Consider the following 20,398-nt stretch of genomic DNA (forward strand, 5'->3'; position numbering starts at 1 on the left):
GTGTAATACAACTCATATGAGAACACAATAAGTTTTTTTTTTTTTTTTTAATGTCAAAATATTTTTTTGACCATAAAAATATAGGTTTAATAGGAGCTTTTTCAAACCCTTTAATAAGATTTGTAAAACCTGATATGGTAGTTACCTTAGTTTTAATTTACATGAGCTTTTGGATACATATGCAACACAAATATGTTTGCACCCATAATTTGCAGTTATGCCCATGAGATGGATAATCACATTTCCAATCAAATGATCAAAAGATTTTCAATCAGGGTTTGCAAAAAAAACTAAAACTTTAATATGAGTTATGTTCACATGTTCTTCCATACCCATAGGATCAAATAGCTAAAATTCAACTATGTGTCGAGTGCATGACAACCGTATGGCTAATATCCACATGCACTACACATATGACAAACATTACCAAAATACATGGAAGTTTTGTTTTATTGAACTTTCCCTTTGTTTTGTATGTCATCATTTCACTTTTGTAGTTTGTGGGTAGTTTTTAGACCCAAATTATTAATGACCACCATGGTTTAAATTATTGTGATGACTACACCTACACACATATCCTCGTCCATGTTTATATTTATAGTCATGAAATGCAGTATCATTCACTTTAAGGAATGATGCAAATTTAGTTGGACGAGACTTATGATTTTTTTTTTTTTTCAATAGCTCATTACTTTGCTCAGCAACATAAAGACATGAAATTAAAACAGAATACATATTGAATTTGTACTCTCAATGTTGCTATAGGCTATAGCACAATATTCGAGGCATCATGTCATAGTTCTTTGGTGATAGTTTATTATCAAACAAGCTTTTCACACAAACAATACTATTATTAATGAAAACGCACAACACCAACACCCACAATTAATTTCATACCAAACAAACAGAATCTTTTTACTTTATGTAGCCACTAGCCACTAACGGACAAACCCACTTCAATAAAATACACAATCCACAATCCACAAACAAAAACAACCAAACTATATCTCTAAAATAAAAAAATTTGGCAAGAAAACCTAAACCCATACCCATACCCATGTCATATCTGACATATGTGTCATAAAAAGGAATAAAACTTACTGTAAATTGGGGGTCCATCGCGTCCACCACGCGCAACCCAAGTCATCACACCGGATGCACGGACCTCCCTTATCTCTTTTGAAGATTCGAATTGCAGACTTTTCTGAGATTACTTGGATAGATGAAGAGAGTTAAGTGTAGAGAGTGAAGTGTTTCGATCTCTCTCTACTGGAGTAAGTGTATGTTTTGATTTTAGATCTAGGGTTCCATTTAAACCTATGTCAGGAGGTAGATCGACAATCAAATATTGGGCGGGAAGAGATGCTGAGCTGGTGCCATGTCATTAATTATATGCCTAGTCATAATTTGCCAAGATGGTGTTTAACCTCAGCCCTAACAGTCTATTTAACAGAAGTTAAAGTTTCAATTTAAATATTAGTTCATGGACACATTTAAAAAATTTTATTGTTCATGGACCTAATTGAAATACACCCAATAGTTGGTGGTTAATTTTGAACTTGAGCCAAAATTAAAACCTGCTGAGTGGTGCCTTTTATTTGTTCAGCAGGGGTGAACACAATCCCTTCAATATCTACAGCTGAGTTGCAGGTCAATTCAGAAATATATTTGACAACTGGATCCACCGTTGGAAGGTCTGACCCAGTAGCCACACATTGAACAGTGGCACTCGATCCATTTTCTGTCACAACAATGAAGGCCAACTTCTTGGAGACTCGTCTGCTCCTTTGTATCTTTGCTCTGAGGAGGACACGCTGGCCGTTCAGCTCCTTAGTCAGCGCAGCAACAGCAGTCCATTTGTTGATTCCACTCTTTGATTTAAGCATTGAGTATCTGAGATCTCCAAAATCTTCCGAGATTGTGATGGAAGAGGGAGGGGCTACTGCTTGTTGACGACGGCGCGCCTTTTCCTCCTTGGCTTGTCTCTTTTTGGCTTCTTTCGTTGAAGTGTCCTGGCCTTTCTGCTGGAGTTCCAACCTGACGAGTTCAGAAGATATGAAGTATGTACTACCGTTTTGCAATGCTGGGGAGGCTGAGGATGGATTTGAGCTCCTAGCCTCCTCTAAAGCTGACAATTTCTCAGCCATTGATGTCTGCCACAGAAACATCAAACAAGAAACGATTAAGAGTTGATCAAAATAAAACAAGGATTGAAGCATCGATCAAAAAATAAAACAAGGATTGAAGCATCTATCAAAAAATAAAACAAGAATTGAATCATCGATTAAAAACGAGAATTGAAGCACATCGATAAAAAATATCAAACAAGAATTGAAGCGTCGATCAAAAAACCAAACAAGAATTGAAGCGTCGATTATAAACAATAAGAAAAAGAAGTTCATCAAAATCGAACAAAAATTGAAGCATCGATAGTTACTCTGATTTTTTGAACAATTTATGAAAATTGAAACATTCATGAGTTCTACTTCTATCTAAAGCAGCGATTCAAATTGGTTGTAATTACTAGCACATTTTATTAATTTAAAAAAAATCAGACATAAATTCTTTCAAATACCTAAACGATTGAACAAATCAAAGTGCTAGAATAATAGTTCTAACTGAGATTTAAAGCAGCGATTCAAATTCGTTGTAATTACTAGCACATTTAATCAATTTAAAGAAATCAAACAAAATTTTCTTTAAAGAAATCTATCAAATACCGAAACGATTGAACAAACAAAACAGTGCTTGAAACAAGAAAGTTATAGTGATTGTTTACCTTCCGTAGATGCCTTCGACTTCTCAAAATTTGGGAGAGAGATCTGAAATTTGAAAAAATTGGGAGAGAAAATTTCAGAGTACTGGAAGCGTGCTGAAATAATTAATGACATGGCACCAGCTCAGCATCTCTTCCCGCCCAATATTTGATTGTCGATCTACCTCCTGACATAGGTTTAAATGGAATCCTAGATCTAAAATCAAAACATACACTTACTCCAGTAGAGAGAGATTGAAACACTTCACTCTCTACACTTAACTCTCTTCATCTATCCAAGTAATCTCAGAAAAGTCTGCAATTCGAATCTTCAAAAGAGATAAGGGAGGTCCGTGCATCCGGTGTGATGACTTGGGTTGCGCGTGGTGGACGCGATGGACCCCCAATTTACAGTAAGTTTTATTCCTTTTTATGACACATATGTCAGATATGACATGGGTATGGGTATGGGTTTAGGTTTTCTTGCCAAATGTTTTTATTTTAGAGATGTAGTTTGGTTGTTTTTGTTTGTGGATTGTGGATTGTGTATTTTATTGAAGTGGGTTTGTCCGTTAGTGGCTAGTGGCTACATAAAGTAAAAAGATTATGTTTGTTTGGTATGAAATTAATTGTGGGTGTTGGTGTTGTGCGTTTTCATTAATAATAGTATTGTTTGTGTGAAAAGCTTGTTTGATAATAGTAAAAAGCTTGTATGTACTTGGGATTCCAGACCAATGATGTAAAGTGGTCCACAAATTGTAAACTAATTTCTAGAATTAAGCCAAAATTATTGTTTGTGTGAAAAACTTATTTTTTATTTTTGAAAATATTATTTTCGAAAGTATGATAGGAAACTTTAGTTAATGGAAAGAGGTTCTTTATTTTTGATCTAACAAGAATCATTTTGTTTAGGCTCCATCATTTGTCTAATAATAGTGGTGTTCTCCAAAATTAACCCAAAATATTGTGTGTTGCAGGAGATCGTGATTTGTTCTCCATCAGAATGTTACATGGTGGTCAAATGAGGAACATTGAATATGTGAATGGTAGTGTTGCCTACTTTGACTTTTGTGATAAGCACAAAATTTCCTTAATCGAGATTCATGCTATGGTGCATTATTTAGGATACGAGAATCAGACCATTACATACTGGTATAGGCTACAATGTCAAGGTATTAGTGGTGCATTAACCATGATTAAGACTGAACAAGATGTGTTCGATATGTGTGCACTTGTGGATAACAATGTGTATGAGATAGAAATTATCTTAGAGCATAATATGGTACAACATGTGGTGAATGTAAACAATCAATATGGGTCTTCTAATAATGGGGTTGATCAGTGTGTTGGAGTTAATGATCAAACCATTGAGTTTGTGAATCAACCTTATCTAGTTTCTGAGGCAGCTACTCATGTGGAGTTTGATGATTTTAGTGGGCCTATTCATGCTGCAGAGGATGACACAATTGATGATGAAGGTTATAAAGAAAGTGACTCAAGTGAGGGGGATGACACAATTGATTGTGATGTTGTGGATAGTGAATGGGAAATGAATGAAGATGACCAAGACTTTGAGGCTAATGTTGACTATGAATCAGAGTGGGCTGGTTCAAACTCTAGGCCTAGTGTTGATTATATTCACGAGGAAGAAGTACCACAGATTGAGTTTAAGGATGATGACGGTGATATGTGCTCTGATGAAGATTGTCGAAGTGCGCATGACTCTGATGATGATGACGATAGAGACCAAGTTCACTACCCAGAATTCAACCCTTATACAGACATGAAGAATCCCCAATTCAAGTTAGGCATGTTGTTTAGTGACTGCATTGTATTTAGAAGAGCTGTGAAGCAGTATGCCATCATTAATGGGAAGAATATTACATTCTGGAAAAGTGAAAAGTATCGGTTAGGATGTTATTGTGATGGGGAGGAGGGTCAAGACGGTATCTGCCCATGGGAGATGTATGTGTCAAGGAAGAACAAGGTCAACAACACTTTACAAATTAAAGTGTTTAAGCCAGAGCATATGTGCTCAAGGATTCATAAGAACAAAAATGCTACAGCAGAGTGGTTGGTCAGAATGTTTATTGATAGGGTTCAGTCTGACCCAAACATACCTCTTAAATCCATTATAGATGCTGCATCCAGTGAGTTTAACGTTGGAGTATCAAGGACAAAAGCATATAGAGCAAAGATGAAGGCACTTGAACTAATCCAAGGAAGCCAAAGAGAACAATATGGACTGTTGTGGGACTACTGTGGGGAATTGAGAAAAACAAATCCTGGAACTACTTGTAAGATTTTGAGTGATGGAGCTAGGTTCCAAAGAATGTATGTGTGTTTGGGGGCTTGCAAGAATGGCTTTAAGGAAGGTTGTAGACCAATCATTGGTCTAGATGGATGTCATTTGAAGGGGGTTTGTGGGGGGCAGTTACTTACAGCTGTGGAGATCGATGCTAACAATGAGACTTGGGTGGTGGCTTATGCAGTAGTTGAGATGGAAAATAAGGACTCATGGACTTGGTTCCTTGAGTTGTTGGTGGCTGACTTGGACATTGAGAATCATTTTGGGTGGACCTTCATTTCAGATAAACAGAAGGGACTTCCAGGTGCCTTTGAGGCTACAGTCCCTAACAGTGAGCACAGGGTTTGTACTAGACATTTGTTCACAAATTTTAGGAAAGCACACAAGGGAAAGACTTTGAGTGACTTATTATGGAAAGCTGCCAAGTCCACTACAGTATAACATTTTGGGAGAGCTATGGAAGAGCTAAGGGTTTTGGATGACAAAGCTTGGAAATGGCTTGCTGAGAAACCACCATCACAGTGGTCAAGGTCACACTTCACAACACATGTTAAGTGTGACATGATAATGAACAACTTGTGTGAGGCTTTTAACCAAAACATCCTCCAGGCTAGGGATAAGCCAATTATCACGATGCTAGAAATGATTAGATGCTTGTTGATGAGGAGGATCATGCTAAGGAGGGAGAAGATGAAGAAATGGCCTCATGCAGTCTGCCCTAAAATTTTCCATAAGCTACAAGACAGAAAAGTGGAGGCTGCAGGATTGACAGCCATGTGGTCTGGAGGACCCCAGTTTCAGATTAATGGTGGTTATGGAGAGCAATATAAGGTGGACTTGGATTTACATACTTGTGGATGCAGAAAGTGGGACCTATCAGGTATTCCATGCAAACATGCCATTACAGCCATACATTACAAAGGAGGTAAGCCGGTCGAGGACTATGTTGATACATGGAATCTAAAGAAGACTTATATGAAGAGTTATGACAACTTGGTTTTGCCAATGAATGGTCAATCAATGTGGGAGAGATCTAGATTCACTCCATTGCAGCCTCCATCATACACAAGACAACCAGGAAGGCCAAGAAAGTTGAGGAAGAAAGGCCCTGAGGAGACCATAGACAAGACCAACAAGACCAGACTTGGGAAAAAGGGAGTAGTCATGACTTGTAAAAATTGCGGGAAGAGTGGACATAATACTAGGACATGCCATAGGAATTTGCCCCCAAAGCCTCCAGGAAAGAGGGGAAGACCAAAAAAGGTGGTTCAACAAACATCCCAAGTGCAGCAGAAAGGTCACCATGTAGTGACTCAGGTAATTTCACATCATGTCATAACTATATATATACATGTTTTTATTACATTTAGCAAACAATCAAAGCTATTATTCATGCAGGGAAGCCATACCTCTACTGCACCTTTAGGGATATCAAATTCTACTTCTACTCAAGGGGCATTAACCTGTACTGCAACCCCACCGACCTATAAGGACTCTTTGCGCAAGAATAAGAGAGGCCCCAAGACTAGATATCAGGTAAACCACTTATTTAATAGATATTAAAAAATGAGTAGAAGAAAAAAAATTCCAACAAGAAATATTATAATGCCAAGGCAATTTTGTGGCATTACGATCTTATTGTAATATAGTTCATGATCAACCGTTTTTGTTCTATATCATTTGGAAATTATAGCTTTTATTTCAATCTCTAGATGAGAAGTCAGCCATTTTTAGTGTTTCTACATGGGGAAGTGCAAATGAATATCTTTGATTAATAGTATGGAAAGATTTAGTCCATCTTTGATTTTGATTAATTAGTCTTGACCTAAGAATCTACATTTGTGGCAGGTAAGAGCTACATCATCTTCACATGTCAGAAATGAAGGGGACGAAGCTTAGAGACTCCACTTGTGGTTTTGATGGATGACAATGTGTTGTGAACTTGCTAAGGATTTTGTGAAAGCTGCAATTATTATTTTGTGAATTAATTGGCACTAGAAATTGTGTTCCTGATTTAATTTGTGTTAGCTTTGGACTATATTTTGTATGTGATTTGGACACAAGTGTTAGGTATGATGCTGATGTGATAGGGTTCATTAAGCATTAACCTCCAGGATTTAGGCAATATATATTATTGTTCAACTACTTTTCCTAATTGTCAAGAATTACTTATTCTAAATTTTGCTTATAGATTATAATTCACAATTTATTTGCACATAAAATATACAGTTTATTTGAAAAAGTGTGAATGACAAAAGGTGTAGTGAGTGTCATAAGAGACGAAGAGAGACTAAAGAGACAAAGAAGATGCAAGTAGGTCTGCACATAGATACCATTGCAAATAAGGAAATTAATGGTTATCTTTGCGTATATAGCATTATACAATACAAATATTTACTGAAATCAATATTGAAGACGAAGACATTATACCAAAGATTGCATTATCCCAAACTATTACAAAATACAAAACTACAGATTCACCATTTTTACAAAATACATACCCCATTCAAACCTAAAAAAGCATGATACTTGAGTCAATTTCCATGGTTGATTACACAAAATAGAGGGGTTAAAATGCGTCAACTTTCTAAAATTCAAGCTCCAGACATAAGCAAAAAGTCATTTAAAGTACGAAGCAGCCATAATTGCACATATAATATGTTGTTGTCTGGTTGCTCTCTTCAGGTTAGCCTCCAAGTTACCCACCCTCCTCAACAGCGTAGGAATCCCCATAACAAAGAGAAGGATCACACCAAACAAAACAGGCACAACCTCCAACTTTCTGCAAATCAAACAACCCACCACTCAAAATCACACTCTTTTATCAATCTCTGCACATAAACATGATCCCCATAACCACCAACTTAATTTCTCAAGGAGAATTAACCAAATAACCCAAAACCCAAATTCAAAGAAAAAGGCAGATATTTCGAAATCCACTTACCCCATAGTCTAGGCAGCCAAAAAATCTTCTATCAGGATTCGCATTAACCCAAGAAACATCTCTTAGCACAACAACAAGTCAGGGTCACCATTTCCGCCACGAACAAAAAGAAGAAGCAGAAGGCTAAGCGCTGGGGTTTTGAATTTTTTTGAATGTTGGGGATAATGGTCGTGACTTGTGGCTGATAAGAGATAATCTATGGAGGCAAATGGACATGTGTCTGATATTGGGGGGAAGAGATGATGAGCTGGCGCCACGTCATTAATTATGCCTAGTCATAATTTGCCATGATAGCGTTTAATCCCAGACCTAATAGTCCATTTAACAGAAGTTAAATTTTCAATTTAGATATTAGTTTATGGATACATTTGAAAAAATTTATTGTTCGTGGACCCAATTGAAATACACCCAATAATTGATGGGTAATTTTGAACTTGAGCCTTTAATTTTTATGGCTTTTCTGTGTGTTTTGAGTAAGATGCAGCTCCGTATGATTGTTTCAGTCTTTGTTTAGTTAATAACTAATTGTTCAATAATTACAGGTGGAAGTTCATTTGAAAAAATTATTCTGTGTATCTAGGGCCGAGCGCCTACCCTTCACTATTGAAGATGCAGCAAGAAATGAATCCTGCTTTGAAAAGCCTGTGAAGGTAAATTGAGTTTCTATTAAATTAATGTATTGAAACTTAATCTCTCACCTGGATATTCTCTACTGAATGCTGATGATCTCCACTCACTTGGATATTCTATGCTGAATGCTGATGATCCTTAAATTTCTGTATTTATTTATCTTCTAGCTGTTAGGGGTTTAAAGATAAGATTCATTTTCCCTATATGACCTTTTCTATCAAGTTAATATTTGACTAAAGTATATACATCTCTGTCCAGGAAAAAAATAAAATGAAACAAAATCTGTTGGGGTATTTGGTTGTGTGATATTTGTTGGATTGAAACTTGTGTGGCAAGTTTTGGTACCTGCAGGGTGCTCTGTTACTTAGGCTTGTGGTTAGTAAACATTTGATGGTTTGTGCTTATGGTTTAAGTGTATTGAGCTATAGCTAGATGATCTATTTTGTTGAATATAAGATCTGTGCTATCTTGGATGCACACAGTGATAGAAAAATCAATCTTGTAACTTAAAGTAATGCAAATTTTTCAATCTATTGGTAATTGATGATGCTCTTGTTCAGTTAATAAAAGTACCCCACTAGATATTGTGGTTAATTGATAATGTAGTTTGTATTTTTTTATTTTGTGGCCTTGGAATGTATTTTGTGTTAAAGTGGTTTATATGTTGCTAATACCAATGTGAATTGTGTGATTTCTTGACCATTATTTTTAAATTTTCACCGAGAAATGTATAAGCCTCTTAAAACAAAAACCCAGATAGTCTTTAATTGCATAATGTTCTCATTTTCTTTGGTCATCTTGTTAGTAAGCCATGCTTCTTGTTGATATTTATTATTTCGTATGCTCCTTGCTTGGCAGTTGGGTAGTCACATCAAATATATGTTTTGAGTTTCTATGTTTTATTATTAAAGCTTATCTGTCAAGTGTTTTGACTTTTGACTAATATGTGAAAATGCATTGGATGAGGAGTTTAGGAGGACAACCAACCCAAGCAGAGCAAGGGAAAACAACTCGCTCGCGTTAATCTAGACACCCGCTTGAAGCATAGGGTTGTTGATCTGCAAACCCCAGCACATCATGCCATTTTCAAAATAATGTCTGAGTTAGCAGGGGTGAGTATCTCTCAACTTGCTTCCTTATTTTAATTATTTTATGAGTTCCATCTCTTCTACTCTGTTATTGGGCTGTTAGAAGTACATATACTAGTTGTCTATTGTTATCTTCTACTAAATGATTTAGTATGCAATTGGTTGTGTGCAGATATTCTCGGTGCACATGAGATCCTTGGGATTCATACAAATCTTCCCACCGGAGCTGAATGATGCTGGATCTTCTAAAGGTGGAGCTGCGGTTTTCAGGCTGAACTATTTTGGCGAAACTGCAGTGCTGGCCCAATCACCCCAGCTTCACAAGCAGATGGCGATTCGGACAGGTTTTCAACGTGTCTTTGTTATCCAAGAAGCTTTTAGAGCGGAGGCTTCAAATACTCATCGACACTTGTGCGAATTCACTGGTTTGAACGCCGAGATGGAACTCGATGAGCATTACTCGGAGGTGTGTTAATTTGATTCTTTGTCCAAAAATTTTGAGATATAGGCAGAGATGATATATTAGAAAGTTTCCTTGGCATCCAGATATTGTATTTGAACATATATTGAAAAAATCAATATATCAATAGGTCTTCAAATCGTGTTAGAATCAATAGGTCTTCAAATCGTTCATTTGAAAAAATTGAAACCCTTCTTATTGGACGATCATGATACTTCCCAAAAATCTAAATTCTTGATCAATGGAGGAACAATATCACCATTTTTGTTCAATAAGATTAAGATACCAAAGTGGATGATTGACTCAATATTCCATACTAGAAATAATCGCAGGAAATCTTTTGATAACATGGATTCCTATTTCTCAATGATATCCCACGATCAAGACAATTGGCTGAATCCCGTGAAACCATTTCATAGAAGTTCATTGATATCTTCTTTTTATAAAGCAAATCGACTTCGATTCTTGAATAATCCACATCACTTCTGCTTCTATTGTAACAAAGGATTCCCTTTTTATGTGGAAAAGGCCCGTATCAATAATTATGATTTTACGTATGGACAATTCCTCAATATCTTGTTCATTCGCAACAAAATATTTTCTTTGCGCGGCGGTAAAAAAAAAATTGCTTTTTGGGAGAGATAATGGGTCATTGGTTATTGGTTAATGGGTCATTGGTTATTGGTTAAATTCTTTCCATAGAGATAATGGGTCATTGGTTATTAGATATCCACATTTCAACCATTCGTGAATATGGTGGTGTAGAAAAATTATGGCGTTTGTGTTATCCTATTGAGATGCAACATTTCACTCCTTAATTATAATTGAGATTCCAAACTTCTAAATTGCTATGCTACATGTCTAGTGGTATTATTAAGCACTGATTTTGTTATGTCTAATGTTGATGAACATCAAGAAGAAATTGTTGATGAGGTTGGTAATCATAATGTTGACGGGTTACAAGAAGTTATTGTTGTTGTTGATGATGATGATTAAGGGAGGGGGAGGGGGAGGAGGAGGAAGTAGGGGTGGGTATGGATAGGTGTTTTTTTTTTTTTTTTTTTTAGCGAAAAACAAACATTTAAATCATAATTCAAAAGTAATGACATTCAAAAGTTGTATTCTAAACTAATACATAATTATTACTATACATGAAGTACTAAGTGAAACCAATCGCTTCCTCGCCTAGTCAGGAGATTAGCCAAATTAGTATACTCATTATTAATTTGTCTTACCTTCAGGGATGGACGCACAGCTGACCCCCGAGCAGCGAAGCACACAGGCTTGGACCACTGGATGGCGACACCAACGACCCCTCGACGTGAAGAATGCGACCCCTCGACGGCCCGACGTGAAGAACAAAAGAAGGCGACCTACAAGCTCCAGCGGCAGCCCTCCAGGCGTTTGATAAAAGTGTTCAGTGGGCTGGGCTGCAGGCTGCAGGCTGATCACTGATTCACTTGGGTAGTTGACTAATTGGGTTGTTTATTTTTTATTTTTTAAGTTCGGGAACTTATAAAAAAAAAAAAAAAAAAAAAGACTCTTGCTGCTGACCCAGTGACCCGTGTGTGTGGCTCCTCTTCCTCACTCATTAGTCATTCTTCATTCATTTCCCCAAATAGCAAAACTCACACACAGAGGCATAGAGCCGAACTGCCCAACCCACGAAGGCCCAGCCAGCTAGTCGTCGCCCCTGCTGCAGTGCTGCCCGCCGTCGCCCCTGCTGGCTGCTGCCTAGTGCCCCTCAAAACTCAAGTTTGAAGTTTGAATTTTATTTTTTCAAATAAGTTTGAAGTTTCAACCCATAATTCCCAATTCTCAATTCACCTTAAATTTATAATATATGATATTTTTTAATTAATTGATAAGATTATTGTGATGAAATTAGACTAATTAGTGGTTTGTTGATGTTGATTTAATTATTGGTTGATTAATTGATTATGGGTTTTTATTGTATTAATATGATTATTGGATTGTTGTTGATTATTGTTATTACTTTGATAATTTGATTAATTGATTATGAGTTTTTATTATATGAAGTTGATTATTGTTATTACTTTGATAAATTGATTATTGGACTTTAATTGATTATTGGAAATTGGTTTACATGTGTAGAATTATGGAACGATATTTTAAGAGAAAATGTCCAACGGGTAGTTCAAATAATTCGGCTAATGCAAGTTTTGGTTCGACTTTAAGTGGGTTAGATGATATTTTGGCTAATCTTCAAGCAGACCCTGGACTAAGAACTCAAATGGCGGATTATAGCCCTAATATTCGAGATGAGATCCGAAGAGCATATCTACAAAAGAGACCTTGTCAACCTAGAGGTAATATATTCTCACAAACTAATCTATCGAGAATTGATCGACGCTTCATTACCCAATGGTTTGATGAGTTTGATTGGTTAGAGTATAGTCAATCTAAGGATGCCGCATTTTGCCTTTAGTGCTATCTATTTAAATCCAATTTTGAACAAGCGGGTAGTGACGTCTTTACTAGGGTAGGCTTCAGGAATTGGAAGAAAGGGAGAAAAAAGTTCAGCACGCATGTTGGGCCAGTTGACAGTGTTCACAATCGATCTAGAGAAGCTGCTATAAATCTAATGAACCAAAATTCACATATTGAAATAGTTGTGCAAAAACAGTCAGACAAAGCTTGTATTGCTTACCGGACTTGCTTGAATGCATCAATTGATTGCACAAAGTTTTTGTTGCAACAAGGACTTTCTTTTCGTGACAATGATGAAAGTGCCACTTCAAGCAATATGAGGAATTATTTGGAGCTTTTGCAATTTCTTGCAGATCATGAAGTGAAAGTTAAGGCCGTTGTGTTGGAAAATGCCCCGGGAAATCTCAAGTTAGTAGCTCCTTCAATTCAAAAAGATCTTGTTAATGCATGTGCCATGGAAACCATTGGGGTTATCATGAATGATATGAAAGATCGACTCTTTTCTATATTGGTGGATGATTCACATGATATTTTAATAAAGGAGCAAATGGCTATGGTGTTGTGTTATGTGGACGACAAAGGGCAAGTAATTGAAAGATTTGTGGGGGTCCAACATGTTGTCGAAACCACTTCTAGTGCACTAAAGGATGCCATTGATGCATTCTTTTCTTTCAACAAATTGAGCTTTTCCAAGATACGAGGGCAAAATTATAATGGAGCTAATAATATGAGAGGTGAGTTCAATGGCCTTAAAACAAAGATTTTGAGAGAACAACCTTGTGCATTTTATGTTCATTGCTTTGCTCATCAACTTCAATTAGCTCTTGTTGCCGTTGCAAAGAAAAATGCCGACATTGCCACTTTTTCACATCTTGTAATAGTGTGGTTAATATTGTTGGAGCATCTTGTAAGCGTCGTGATGCACTGAGAGAGCAACTCCAAAAAGAGCTTATGGAAGCCTTTGAAAATGATTGTCTTCAAACTGGTCGAGGCTTAAATCAAGAATCTAGTCTCAAACGTGCCGGTAATACATGTTGGAACTCCTATTATGGTACGTTGATTAGTTTAATTTCTATGTTTGCATCGGTTGTGAAGGTACTTGAATTGATTATTGATGATCGCTACAATGATAGTGTGGGTGAAGCAAATAGATTATTGGAAGAAATACTATCTTTTCAGTTTGTGTTTCACCTATTTTTGATGAGATTTATATTGGGAATCACAAATGCTTTGTCAAAAGCATTACAAAAGAAAGATCAAGAGTTGTGAGTGCAATGGCTTTAGTCAAAGCATGTAAGGAAAGACTCCCACCATATGAGAAATAATGAGTTTGATCTTTTGGTTGATCAAGTAGCTTCTTTTTGTGCTAAAAATCATATTGAGGTTCCTAACATGGATGAGACATATGTAGCTCGAGGGAGGTCACGGCGCAATGCTCCAATAAAAACATATCATCATCATTATCGTGTGGAGCTCTTTGTTTATGTCATTGATAAACAACTTGTGGAATTGGAGGATCGTTTCAATGAGGTAAATAGTGAGTTACTTATTTGTTTGGCATGTTTGAGTCCGGATAATTCTTTCGTAGCTTTTGACATACAAAAGTTACTTTGCCTTGCTCAATTTTATCCTCAAGATTTTTCAGATCGAGATGTATTGGCACTTAAAGATCAACTTAGAATTTATATTCATCATATGCGTTCCAGTAGTGATTTTTCAGAATTGAAAGGGATTGGTGATCTTGCGAAAAAATTGGTGAAGGGTTGGATCGGACATATACTGGCTGCAACTGCTTTGGTTTTACCGGTTGCAACTGCTTCAGTGGAGAGGGCATTTTCCACCATGAATATTATTAAGGGTCAACTCCGCAACAAAATGGGAGATCAATGGTTGAGCGATAGCTTGATTGTTTACATTGAGAAAGATGTTTTGATTGTATTGATAATGAAGCTATAATGACGCGTTTTCAGAATATGAAAACTCGTCGTGGACAATTGTAACTTGTATGTTTTTATCATGAATTATAATGAAACTACTATCATTTAATTTTTTAGTATTATTTTCGTAAAAAAAAAAATTTATGGTATAGTGTACACTATGACCCCCCGGAATCAAATTCCTGGATCCGTCACTGGTTACCTTTCACTGACAATATAATCAAATTCATGTTTTCCTCTCCCTGTGTTTTCCCTTATTCTTCTAAAAAATCATAAAAGTTAAGGGATTCTTCCTCCGTCTTTTCAGAGAGATGATAACTCAACCATAGCCCTAAATTGGTGAGAGAAAGAAAAAAGAATTAAAGCTGTTAGTTACAGGTGAATCGGCTTTTATAAGGTTAAGTAGGGGTATGTAGTGGTGAAAGAGAAGTTGCATGGAAAAAACTCACAGCCAACGAAGTTGAACCTGCGTAATAAAAGATTGGGTTGAAGGATTTGGTGGAGAGTTTGGCGGAAGGAGACGAGTCGGAACATTTTATTCGCGAGAAAATGAAATAAAGCTGCGTATGTGATATCTCTAAGGTAGGTTGAAGTGTCTACTGTTTGACATAAAATACATCATATATCTTTTTATACACTAACTCTTTAACTTAGGATTTTTTGTAAGTTTTCTTTTGTTTTTGTATTTTTAGGATTTTCAGGACAATTTGGTGAAACAGTTTGAAATTTGCATGTTTGGAGACAAATTTGAATTTCATGATGCAATACAAGGAAGAATGAACAAAATAGGGTAAAAATTGACCACTAGAAGAAATATCACAAGCAAAGGTCGGACGTAATGATATTTATTACGAGGCTTGTAATAATATTTAGGGAAAAGATTTTATACCCTATTAATTAGGACACAAAATACATGTGCCTTATTAGGGACAAAATACATGTGCCTTAATCCTATGTGGCAAAGTTAAATAATACACATCATATAGTATTTATTATGCTCCACATATTTAGCATTCCTCTAATAAAAGAAACATTTATAAGTCACCAGTTACTATCATAGAACCCATAATTGAACCCACAACTACCCACACAATATTCACAGCTCTACATAAATCTTTCATTTATCAACTCTCATCTCACGTACACACTTTTATGTCCCTACTTCCGGAGTAATTTTTATATAGAGACCGAAGTGATTGAAGGTTGTTGAGAGATGACAAAGAATTGGCACGAATCAAATTGGTTACGCTCTTCTTTCTAAAGTTTTTTCAAAATCTGGTTATAATGTTTTTATAATATTTGATTAGGTCACAATCTCCTTTGAAGCCATTTTAGAGTGAATGAAATGACAATCTACTTCAATTTGTTTTGTCCATTCATGAAACATTAGTTTGTTAGCAATATGAATGGTTGTCTGGATAACACAATAGAGAGGAGTTAAATCTTGTATTAAGATTCCAAATCTTATAGAAGACTTCTCAACCAAGTTAACTCACAAGTTATGTGAGTCATTGCACAGTAATTAGTCTTAACACTTAATCGAAAAAAAATTAATTGCTTCTTACGTCACAAGATTTCCTTCTATAAAAGTACAATAGCATGATGTTGATCTTCCATTTGAGCGAGAACCTTCCATTATGCCGCAATATACCCTTCAATGCAAAGATGTATGTCTTGAAGATTGGTAAAGAAGATCATGACTTGTTGTACTCTTAAGGTACTTTAAAATATGTATAGCTACATTCATGTAAGGGACTTGTGGGTCGGCCATGAATTGACTCAACGCACTGACTGCATATAAAATATTTGGTCGAGTAATAGTTAAGTAGATCAATTTACCAACTAGTCTTTTATATATACATTCCAAGATCATTAACTAAGTCACCGTCACCAGTCTTCAATTTTTGGTTTAGCCTCCATAGGTGAAGCAACCGGTTTAGCTCCAAGATAATATGTAACTCTCAAAAGATCAGGAACATATTTTCGTTGAGACAAATATATAAACGCATTCATTTAATCTAGCAACCTCAATACCAATGAAATAACAAAGCTTGCCCATATTTTTAGTATGAAAGTTTGAACTAAGATGACTAATCAAAATATGAATTCCTTTACTATCACTTCCAGTCATAGCAATGTCATCAACATAGACGACATCCAAGATCACAGTACCACGTTCTGTCTTCTTAAATAACATTGAGTAATCAACTTGACTTGTAATCATTCCATGAGTAACCACAAGTTTGCTGAATTTGTCAAATTATGCGCGAGGAGATTGTTTAAGTCCGTAAATAAATTTATGCGGAGGACAAATATACTCCCTTTTGGACTTAAACCAGGTGGTTTAGCCATGTGCACGGTTTCACTCAGATTGCCATGCAGAAAAGTGTTCTTAACATCAAGTTGATGAAGTGGCCAATCAAGATTTACAACAAGAGATATAACAATACTAACAAAGTTGAGCTTGACCACAAGAGAGAAAGTTTCAATGTAATTAAGACCATATGTTTGGGTGAAGCCCTTTGCAACAAGGCTCGCATTTAACCTGTCAATTGTATCATTTAGATTTTGCTTCATTGTAAAAACCCAACAACAACAAACAATATGTGTACTAATAGTACAAAACAACATAATCACTAATTTGAATTGACAAGCACATGCATATGAATGGTTATTGAATGCATAGAGGGTAAGCGTTGTTATTCCATAATGACACATTCTTATTCTATTAGCGTACGCACCATGACTTCCCTCGATGTTTGATCAACAAGGTTGCCATTAGCTCTCCAATGAGTAAGTTTGAAAATCTCAATCTAGTTTGGCTCCTCACCATTGTGATCCTGAGCCTGGAACAATCATATATTGTTGTTGAGCTAGTGTGTATTTCATGACATTTTATGTTGCTAACTCCCTAATCTAGAGTGCAAGAACTCGATATTTTCTGTCTTTTCAGTTTGTTTTATTGTTTTGTAGGTAATTAGAGCAAAGATGGAAGAAAGAAGCTAAAAGATCCGTTTTTGGACATTTCCTAGTCAAGCTAGGAAAAGAGGAAAAATCTTTGTCAAACCAGGAAAAACTGTAATCCTAGTCAAATGAGGATTTCTAGTCTCACAAGCAAAGATGAAGCTTAAAGAAGAAGAAATCATGATTGTCCAAGATCATAAATGAGAAATCCTAGTTGGAGCAGTAAATCCTGGTTGAACTAGGAAAACCTAATCCTAGTAGGAAAAGGAGTTCTAACTTCATTGGGACTAATGATGGACAAAATGGTCAAAGTGAAATCCGAGTTGGACTAGAAATCCTACATCTACAAGGAGTCCTAGTAGGACTATGAGAAGTTGGTCAAACTCAACGCAAATGGTCAATGGTTCTAGAAGCTTCCACAAGTTATTGGGCCTTCATACAAGCAAACATTGAGGAGTGAGCCTTGAGGAGCATGCGCATGGACATGATGGAGCCCTAGAAAAGTGGCGCATGAAGGAAGATGGGCTTAAGTGATGTCGTAAGCTCAAGGGGAAACCCTAAGTCCTTGCCGCAAATTCTATTGCCTTAAGGGACAAGGAAGATGCTTTTCCTAGTTGGTTTTGAACTCTCCACCTTCTCACCCTATATAAATACCCTCATTCTCTCACAATATAGATTTTTTTTTTTACAACTTTTAGAGCTTACAATTTCAGAATTTTAGAGAGAGAAAGAGAAAGAGGATTTCGACATTGAGAGGAAGAAGATAGAGCTTGTCACAAGCCCTAGCTAACCCTAGCCGTGACCCTCCTTGCTTGTGATCTCTCTCTTGCTTCCTTCTTTGTGCAGAAATTCCTTATGTGTCTTTTTAATGTTTTCTCTTGTTTTTTTTATTTCAATTGTTTAGTTTATTTTAGTTTGTTTGTTGACAATGAATTGAGATTTTGTTTATAATCTTGTAGTTTATTTTCTGAATTTGTTTATTATGATTAGTTAGTTGATTATGATTAGCATGTTGAGATGAAAATTGAAGTTTCAATTAGGCCAAAAGACGTTTTTTGTCCCTGTACTATGTTTGAATTGCACTTTGGTCCCCGTCATCTGTGGTTCCATTAATGTCGCAATCAAGTCCAAACCGTCAAAATTGTCTACTTCATAGCCAATCAGGTGGTGCCACGTCCGCATTTTCCGTCTCAATTTTGACGGGTTGGACCTGATTGCGATACTAATGAAAATACGGTCCTTAAAAAATGCAAATTGAAATGACGAAAACCAAAATACGACTCAGTCATAGTACAGGGACCAAAAATGTCTTTTGACCTTTCAATTATGTGATTAACCGCGAGCCGATCAGTCTATCATTCTTCTAGTTATTGGTTTGATGTTTGCATGTAATAAGAATCTTTTATCTATTAGAATTGATCCTATTTGTATGAATACTTTGACTGGCCACCTTAAGGAATTGCATCTAGTTTAAGTTATGAAATTAAATAAGTTCGAAAGGCTGATAATTTTAATTGGTAACGAGTGAATATCCTAAGAACGTATTCATGATAATAAGATTCCATAGGTGCTCATAGGTTACATGTTTCGATGGGTCTATGCTCTATGTGTTTAACGTTCCCTAAGAACGATAATGACTCTCGCATGGCTAACAGCCCTAAGTATAACCAAGCTTTAGGGAACATGTATAGTTAACTAATTAGGGTAAGCCTATAAAGCTCTTTGTTATGTCATAAAGGGACTATTGCTAAAAGAGATAATCAAAACTTTTAGTAGTCAAACTTTGTTATATTGTGTTCAAATTGGTTGCTAGTAAGGTTTATAATATGGGATTACATGATTGAAATAGATTTTGAATTCTCAACATTGCAAGATAATTGCGTGTGTGTGTGTTTGTTTGGTGGTGTGCATGAGTTTCAAACCTACAACCCCCCTTGCTGTGTGTGTGTGTGTTAGTGAGTTCTAGTTGATAATAGAAGTGGTTTGTTGTGTGTTTAACCATTTCTCGTGGGATCGACCTCGTACTTGCATTCTTTGCTATTAATGCGATTCGTGCACTTGCGAGTAAAGCCGTAATATGTTTTAATTGATTTATTTAATTTTGCTCTAAAAAAACAACAATAATTTTTATGCAAATATGAAACCACCCAATCAAATTAAACTAAGTTCCTGATTTCATTGTTAAACATTATGTATATCAAATTATGGCCTATTGCTTACGTATTTTATTGTGATTTTGTCCTGGTAGTATGACCTATTAGCAACTTTTCCCATAGTTCGCGGTGTTGATTTCACAGCGAATCTATTGCAAATATCACACCAAAATCATAAAACGGTTACAAGCTATATGCTTTCATTTTAAATCTTTAGATAGATAACATGTGCACTTCAAGAACATTCATGTTGTTCTCACCACCCTGGTAGACTTATAATATATAAGAAAAATCAATTTCTCAAATGAGTGATAAATTAAATATTTTTAAAATTTTTCATGTGGGTTTATATACTCTCATTTGTGAAAGAAAAGAAATCATTTTAATTTGGATAAAAAAAGCTTACTTTTTTGTTGAAAATAGATTTCCTAGTACTGTAAAATTGGTTCCATACGTAAAATGTTTCAAAGAGGGATTCATATTCTAAGTAGCAGGGCTGGGTCAGAATAATCGCACAACCGCAACCGCACCCAATACCGACGCAACTACAACCGCAACCGCAAAAAAGCTGTCCGACGATTGCTCGAAGATCGGTAGCGATTCGCCTACCATACCGATGGTGGGTGGTGGCGGTGGCGGTTTACAAATCTCAAGCCGTCGGTATACGGATACCGAACCACCCCACTTCTTCTTCTTCAATCTTCAATC

General features: G+C 36.1%; 1 protein-coding gene and 2 pseudogenes across 1 annotated transcript; all 3 read left to right on the plus strand.

The window, feature by feature from the left end:
* Nucleotides 1–3,758: 3,758 nt before the first annotated feature.
* LOC147299317 (uncharacterized) lies at nucleotides 3,759–6,203 on the plus strand (annotated as a pseudogene).
* A 1,434-nt stretch (nucleotides 6,204–7,637) lies between these two features.
* LOC147299318 (aspartate--tRNA ligase 1, cytoplasmic-like) lies at nucleotides 7,638–10,200 on the plus strand. The gene is made up of 4 exons (XM_086230133.1): nucleotides 7,638–7,748; nucleotides 8,550–8,657; nucleotides 9,612–9,749; nucleotides 9,898–10,200. Exons 1-4 carry the CDS (start codon nucleotides 7,638–7,640, stop codon nucleotides 10,198–10,200), a joined length of 660 nt encoding a protein of 219 aa, XP_086086259.1.
* A 2,104-nt stretch (nucleotides 10,201–12,304) lies between these two features.
* Nucleotides 12,305–14,636, plus strand: LOC147299319 (uncharacterized; annotated as a pseudogene).
* Nucleotides 14,637–20,398: the final 5,762 nt, after the last annotated feature.

Source organism: Dryas octopetala, chromosome 1, assembly GCF_963921425.1.
Source record: "Dryas octopetala chromosome 1, drDryOcto1.1, whole genome shotgun sequence".
NCBI lineage: Eukaryota > Viridiplantae > Streptophyta > Magnoliopsida > Rosales > Rosaceae > Dryas > Dryas octopetala.